At 36.1% G+C, this 8,308-nt stretch overlaps 1 protein-coding gene across 1 annotated transcript in view; it reads right to left on the bottom strand.

Moving 5' to 3' along the window:
- Nucleotides 1-1,161: 1,161 nt before the first annotated feature.
- LOC102830317 (RB-associated KRAB zinc finger protein-like) overlaps nucleotides 1,162-8,308 on the bottom strand; it is an 18,627-nt gene continuing 11,480 nt past the window's right edge. The window contains exons 5-9 of the mRNA XM_006859865.1: nucleotides 5,617-5,743; nucleotides 5,231-5,326; nucleotides 2,071-3,261; nucleotides 1,618-1,740; nucleotides 1,162-1,175 (exon numbers count right to left, since the gene is read on the bottom strand). Coding sequence (XP_006859927.1) covers nucleotides 1,162-1,175; nucleotides 1,618-1,740; nucleotides 2,071-3,261; nucleotides 5,231-5,326; nucleotides 5,617-5,743 — 1,551 coding nt within the window. The remainder of the gene's footprint in view (nucleotides 1,176-1,617; nucleotides 1,741-2,070; nucleotides 3,262-5,230; nucleotides 5,327-5,616; nucleotides 5,744-8,308) is intronic.

The raw sequence follows: 8,308 nt of genomic DNA, 5'->3' as shown, positions 1-8,308 counted from the left end.
CCACCAACATTCCAGCTAGAATTTGAGCACTTAAGTCATTTGTGCCACCCTGGGACTCCTGAGAACTGGAGACACCAAAATTCTTCCAGCAAGGAAAGATACAAGAACATAAAGTAATCAACTGAAAATGTCTGCTAGAAAGTTTTAATTTGCCCTGAAATACAGGAAACAAGATGCAGTGTACACTCTATCACATCAAATAAAAATATATAATTTCTGAATTACATAATATTGGCACTCTACACAAAGTTTATAGATTAAAAAAAAACAGTAAGAGAGTTGGAGATATTTTATATAGGGCATTTTTACTGGAGGGTATGACTAGTGTAGTTGCTCTATTTTATGCCAAATTACCTATGATATCTATGAAAATAGTTTTAAGAATCTTTTTGTTCAGGTGCAGTTGAAAACTTTACAAAAATCTCTATTGATGAGGAATTAAAAACTCATCTGTAAATGCCTCTTAAGGAAGTAGAAAATTATGTATTATGCTATTCTCATACTCAAACTGGATACTGCCCTAACACAAATTATTCATATCCAAACTTGCATAGAATTTCACAGAATTGTTAGTTTGTATTTGAAAAATAACAGGAACTGACACAAATGCATTTAATCCTACTGTCCTCATTTTCAACTCCTGATGATTTTAAAACTTTATCTAATGAATGTTTACTCACAGTTGATATTCTTCTGGTCTACTTCTCATAAGCCAGGAGTCCTAGTGGTGCAGTGGTGAAGCACTAGACTGCTAACTAAAAGATCGGTGGTTCAAACCCAGCAAAGTGTGGCAGAAAGATGTGGTAGTCTGCTTCTGTAAAGATTTATAGTCTTAGAAATCCTAAAGTCAGTTCTATTCTATCTTACAGGGTCACTATGAGTTGGAATCAATTAGACAGTAAAGGTTTTTTTTTTCCTTATTTTTCCTATAAACACTTGGTTGATTTTACTTGTGAAATATGGCTTTTAGTATAACAATTTCAAAGAGAATATATTTTTTTCCACATTCATTACACTGATAGATTTTGCCTTGGCATGATTCCCTGATACATAGTACAATTAGAATCCAAAATACAAATTTATAAAATGTGATTATTATATAAAATTATCTAGTATGCAATGAATATAATGGATTTGCTAAAGGTTTTTCTTGTTCCACTGTTAGGGGTTCTCCTCTGTAAAAATTCAAATTACAGTGAATGTAATGCCTAAATGCTTTTCCCCATTCAAGAGATATATAGCGGTTTCTTGCTTGCATAAATCCTCAGATGAAAAATGACATTTAACTTCATTGGATTTCCCATATTCATGCTATTCAGAGGACTTTCTGACATGAGATTGGAGCTCAGAGGAGATTTTTGACATCAAGTACATTCCTATTCCCTCTTCTATGAATTCTCTGATGGCTATTGAAGGCTGACCTGTGGTGGAATTTTTTCCCACATTCACTACATTCATAGGGTTTCTCTCCTGAATGAGTTCTATAATGTACAGTGAGGTAAGATTTCTGAGAAAAGACTTTCCCACATTCATTGCATTCATAGGGTTTCTCTCCTGAATGGCTTCTATAGTGTACAGTAAGGTTTGACATTCGAGAAAAGACTTTTCCACACTTACTGCATTCATAAGGTTTCTCTCCTGAATGAATTCGATGATGTATAGTAAGATACGACTTCTGAGAGAAGAATTTTCCACATTCGTAACACTCATAAGGTTTCTCTCCTGTGTGTACTCTCTGATGTCTAAAGAGGGATGAATTATGGGAGAAGGTTTTTCCACATTCGTTGCAACCATAGGGTTTTTCCTCTGAATGACTTCTATAATGTTCAGTGTAGTATGACAAATCAGAGAATAATTTTCCACATATATTACATGCATAGGATTTCTCCCCTTTTGGAAGTAACTGATGTCCATTAAAGGCTGAATTTTCAAGGAAGGTTTTCCCACATTTATTACATTCATAGGGCTTTTCTCCTAAATTAGTTGTATGGTTAGTGAGATTTGAGAAATGAGTCAATTTTCCACATTCATTACATTCATGGAGTTTTTCTTCTGTGTGTACTTTCCGATGTCTAATAAAGGCTGAATTTAAATTGAAGGTTTTACCACATTCATTACATTCATAGGGTTTTTCTTCTAAATGACTTCTGTAATGTATAGTTAAGTACGACACCCGAGAAAAGAATTTTCCACATTCACTACACTGATAGGGTTTCTCTCCTGTGTGTGTTCTCTGATGTGTAATAAGGGTGGATTTTCGGTAGTAGGATTTTCCACATTCATTACATTTATAAAGTTTCTCACCTGTGTGTGTTCTCTGATGATCGCTGAGTGCTGACTTCCGGGAGAAGGATTTCCCACATTCATTACATGGATAGGGTCTTTCTCCTGAATGATTTCTCTGGTGTAGAGTTAGGTGTGTCTTTTGGCAAAAGGTTTTCCCACATTCACTACATTCATAGGGTTTCTCTCCTGAATGAGTTCTCTGATGTTGAGTGAGGTGTAACTTTTGACAAAAAGTTTTCCCACACTCATTACATTTATAGGGCTTCTCCTCTAAGTGTGATCGCCGATGTACAGTGAGAGTTCCTTTTTGGCTGAAGGATTTCCCACACACATTACATGCATAAGGTTTCTCTCCTGTGTGAGCTCTCTGATGTATTATGAATTTTGACTTTTTACAAAAGGATTTTCCACATTCATTACATTCATAGGGCTTCATTTCCATTTGTGATCTCTGACAGACATTGAAATTTGACATCTGGATGAAGTCTGACCCAGAATCACTCCAATCATAGGGCTTCTCTTCCATGTAAGTGCTTTTATGAGTAATGAAAACTGCTTCATTTTTTAAGGTGCCCATGCAGACATTATACTCAAAAGGTTTCTCCAAAATACTAATTTTCTGAAGAATGTTTTCTTCATTTTGAGAATAGGCGCCCCCTTTTTTATTACATTCATAGGGTTTGTCTCCATGCTGTGCTTTCTCACAATCACTACACTCATCAGACTTTTTTCTTGCATAGCTTCCATCACTAATAATTAATTCTGAAAAAGTTTGTAAAGTCTTTCCACAAGAAACACAATTATGAGATACTATGTTTGAAGGAACCAGATTTGTTTCCACATTAAAACTCTGATCGAGTATATTTTCTCTTTCTTCAGTCAAGCATCTGTTGCTGATGGAAACTGTTTGCTTTGAAAGTTTGTCTTGATTTCCTTGGATTCTTTCTATCAGGTCATCAACTTTCCAGCCTTCTTCTAAAAAAAAGGAATAAAATTAAACACATTTTGAATACACAAAGTACAGAATGGGAGTAGTACTCACATGCCCTGTTTATAGAGCTAACTCTGGCATTAGGGCCAATCTCTAAAAGTAAAAATAGATACAAGTACATATTACTCTTTTCTCCTTGATGTATAATACAAAACACACACACACAAAGGTGGGGGTAAGGAATGAGGGTGGGCTAGGACTCAGCAGTAGTGGAAAGGGAGAGTGAATTCACAATGAAGACAAGAACTTTTGTGACTTTACAAACACTTTATTCAAAACTTTGGAAGAAAAGGTCAAATAGATACATGTCAAAAGGTAAAATAAAGCCAACGTCATGGAAAGTGTGCTAAATTCAGGCAGAAATGACAAGAGTGATAGAAAGCGGTCAGTGAGAAAATAAGAATAATTACTAGATGGGTGTTCAAAGGAAATATTCAAGTATTAAGTCTGGGAGAATTAGATTACAATTTATATTAACTTGCAAGATACCACTGCATACCAAGATTACAATCGCAACATTATCACTAATTTAGATCCTTCCAAAACTTTTGCCAAATAAACATTCTGAAGTTCCAATTTTGCCATGTAACCAGGACACCAAGTGCCTATCACTGATTCACATTTATCTGGAAGGAGAAATCTGGATATATGAAAGTCCAAAGCAAATGTAAGAGAGAACAGAGGGCAAGGTATCCAGCTATATTGTGTTTTGTTGTTAAGTGCTATTGAGTTGATTTTGACTCACAGCGACCCTGTATAGAGTTTCCAAGGAGTGGCTGGAGAGTTAGAACTGCCAGTCTTGCAGTTCAAACCAACCTTGCAGTCGAGTGCCTATCCTACAGTGCTACACCAGGACTTCAAACTGTTGGGACAGGCTTATCATTTAATATTACCTGAATTGATTTCCACCATGATATACTTTTTCTACCTGCACGATATAGCATGGTGGTTAAAAGCATAAATGCTGCAGCAAGGCAACCTCAATTTAATCCTAATTCCAACATGTTACTGCCTGGAGGACTTTAGGCAAGTTATTTAACTGTGATGCAATTTCACACATCTCATATGGGGATAATAGTACCTAACTAGCACTGTGAAAGAGTTAAATTATTTAATACGTGCAAACTGCTTAGAGCGGTTTTTGACATAAACCAAAGTCTCATTAAGTATAGCCACTAATTTTCTTTCAATTAGCTGACTTAAGTATCAGAAGTCTAGTCATTTCCCTAGTCTTGTACAAAAAGAAAGAAAGAAAGAAAGCAGAGGTCTTTTAGGTATACTTTGAAGAAAGCAAGAGAATGAACCAAAATTCATATATAAAATAAGCACGGACTGAACATCAACTGTGTACGGGGCATCATCCCACCTCTCTGTCCTCAGACCATAAATGAGCACTTAGGGAGAGAGAAGACCCAGTTAGTACCGTACCATACAATCAATTAGGGATGCATTTCAGAAATAACGATTAGCACTCTCAATGACGTGTAAGGGCACCCCACAACAAGGCTATGACTGAGTACATGAGTGGAGGTAGTGGATGACCTTTTAGTATCTGACTGTACAGACAGAAGAGTGAACTTGGGGAAGAGGGGAACAAGTCTGTGGGGTTTCACAATAAGGAAGAAAAGAAGATGGAATGACTATGAAAATCTCAAGCTAATTTTTATGGTAGGCTGTGAGAACAGGGGTAGGTAAGATACCAAGAATGGTAGAGAAGGAGTAAGAGATTGATTTCTCACTACTGTTAACCACAGAAAACCCTGATAAGTTCATGTCAAATGTACATGAAAAGAAAAAAAGAAGTTTGTGTATGGGTGTTGGAGGAAAGTGACTATTTGGGTTTTTGAAAGTGTGATTTAGGGTATCTAAGGCATACCTAACTTAACTGTCTTTATTCATTCCTGAAGGTCCGAGATGATAATTTTTTAAAAACCTGATATTCTGATAACTTACCTGGAGAACTCTGCCATGGGAAGTCACCTTCTACTACCCATGGCTCATCTCCCTGCTCCAACTTTATGATGACATCTGGTTTGGTAATATCAAAGCCTGTTAATGAGAAATAAAGGACTTGAACCAGCTATGTGCCTTCAAGAGCTCTAAAGTGCATGAAGATGCTTTCTCATAGCTTACAGTACAAAAGAACCCACATTAAAACACATTTGCAACAAAAAGTACCAAAAATTAAAACCTTTCAACAGGAAAGCAAAACACAAACACTGTACCTACTGCTCCAAACTGAAGAGCAGGTCTTATCATCTATTTCTTTAAATTCAAGGAAAAAGCATTCAACTGGAAGTGCTCACATAGCATTGATTCAAAAAGAAAGCTGCCCTCACCCAGTGAGATCAGGTGGCTGTAGGTCTCTAGCATTACATCCCGGTACATTATCTTCTCATCACAGTCCAGCTGCTGCCACTCCTCCTGGGTAAAATTCACAGCCACATCCTTGAATAACACCAACTCCTGTAACAGAACCGTGACTGGAAGTGAGTGACATGGAAAATGCAGACACTGATGAGAGCTTACCATGCTCACTGGTAATATTAACAACTACCACTCTATACCTTATTCTATGTTACAAATTAAGGGAGGAAAATACACCCTATTGGAAAAAACAGTGCCTTTGTTCTTGTTGTTAAGTGCTATCAAGTCAGTTCCAACTCATAGTGACCCTGTATAGGGTTTCTAAGGACTAGCTGGTAGGTTTGAACCATTGATCTTGGGGTTAGCAGTCCAGTGTTTTTATTCTACAGCCCCACACCAAGACTAGGAGGAAAACACCCTATTGGAAAAACATTGCCTTTATGGTCCTTAAATGATGTGTGCCAAAAAAACAGCCCCTACCTCCAAAAAATTTTTAAAAATGACCTCAAATTGTCTCAAATAAATTATGTCAGCTTTCACTCTAAGAAACTAGAAAAGGAAGAGAAAGTGAAACCCCAAATACGTTGCTGTTGCTGCTGGGTGCTACTGAGTCAAGTCCAACTCATAGTGACTGTGTATAGGGGTTCTGAGGCCGTAAATCTTTATGAGAGCAGAAAGCCTCATCTTTCTCCTGAGGAGCTGCTGGTGGGGTCAAATTGCTGACCTTTCAGTTCTCAGCACAACACAAAACCCACTGTGCTACCAGGGCTCATTAACATTAACAGGAGAAAAGAAATAGTAAAGATCAAAGTTGCTGTTGTTAAGTGCCGATGACAATGAGTCGGTTACAACCCTCTAAAGGTTTTCCAAGGAGCAGCTGATGAGCGTGAACCGCCGACCTTGTGGTTCAAACCAACTTTGTAATCCAGCGCATTAGCCCACAGCGCCACACCAGGATCAAAGGAGCAATCATTTAAACAGAAAACAAAAGCAATTGCTAAATCAAGTCAAAAACCTATTCTTTTTTTTTTTTTTTGGTAAACTTATCTTTTATTTCTGTCTTACCTTCCAACGAAAAAGCCCTTATTCCACCAAAACATTTTAATTCAGTAACCAAACATAACTCAATAGCCTCACAATTCATTTTCTAAACATATGCTAATTTCTTTAAATTGCTTTTTATAAAAAAAAAAAAAGAACTAAGAACTATTTTTAATATTAAATTTTAAAGCAGCACTATCCTCTCACATTTTTTCATAAAAATCTAAAATATATCTAGTAGTTCCAAGTATCTTGAATTTATATTTATTCTAAGTGTTTGTTTCACTCAAATGTTTCAGAAATAAGTGCACTTCTAAAGAGAAAACAAAAATAAAGACAAGGGAAGATAATCATGTTTGTAGCAAAACAGACACTTAGAACGTTCTGAATCCTAACAAATTCAAAGACAGAATGTGTTTAAGTGGGTAGGATCTCTATGAAGTAATATCTCAAGTTATTTCTTTTTAGCTCACCAAAAGAGAGAGTTATTTCTTCATCAGTAGAGATTAATTCTTGGTCATCTAAAGGTTTCCCACAATAATCTACCAAAAATAAATGTACTTAAAATACTTAAAAATTTACAGATTTACAGAAAGATATACAGGTGTTAAGACAAAAACCTAGAAATAATATGCTATTACACAAATAAATGAAACTGTATCTGAAGTTTAACAATATTAAACAAAAGTTTAATATTCCACACTTGTTATTTTCATTCAACTAACAAGCTAAATAAGGAGCTCTGGTAGCGTAATGGTTACGAATCAAGCTGCTAACCTCAGGGTCAGAAGTTCGGAACTACCAGCTGTTCCACAGGAGAAAGATGAGACTTTCTGCTCCTGTAAAGATTTACAGCCTTGGAAACCCTGTGCAGGGCTGCTATGAGCCGGAACCGACTCCACGGCACATAACAACAACAACTAGCTAAATCAGTCACATATCCTATTCAAAAGAGGATGATTTATAAGCGATTCTATATTTTCAGGTCGAACTGTTTCAATAAATTTAAAGGAGATATAAAGCTTTAACCAATGCATATATAGAAAAATAACGATTTGTTTTAATATAAATATTTTTATTTTAAAAGTCAGTCTATATTAAATTAGGAAATCCGTAAATCTGAGTTATACAAACTTTTTATGTACTTAGAAAAACCAAAAGTGCAGTTTATAACAAAACTTGTTTAATTTACAGTCCAACTGAAAGAAAATGCAAAAAGAATATGCCTAGTAGATTAGATAGGGTTTTATCATTAAAATTAGTTCACCTGATATGTGGGAAATGTATAATACAGAAAGCTCAATCTCTATAGTACTTTGCAAATTATCTAGTTAATTTCCATCATTAATCAAATTCTTAGCTTCCAAAGGGCAGACACAATCTTTAATTGCTTTTAAACCCCAAACCAAACCCAATGCTACTGAGTTAATTCTGACTCATTTGTTGTTAGGTGCCATCGAGTCAGTATCAACTCACAGTTACCTATGAACAAAAGAACGCAACACTGCCCAGTCCTGCGCCAACCTCACAATCGTTACTACATTTGAGCCCACTGCTGCTGCCAGTGTTGCCAATCTATCTCTTTTTCTATGACCCTCCACTTTACCAAGAATGATGTTCTTC

Source organism: Chrysochloris asiatica, unplaced genomic scaffold (genome assembly GCF_000296735.1).
Source record: "Chrysochloris asiatica unplaced genomic scaffold, ChrAsi1.0 scaffold00034, whole genome shotgun sequence".
Taxonomy (NCBI): domain Eukaryota; kingdom Metazoa; phylum Chordata; class Mammalia; order Afrosoricida; family Chrysochloridae; genus Chrysochloris; species Chrysochloris asiatica.
This window is presented reverse-complemented; position numbering and strand designations above follow the sequence as displayed.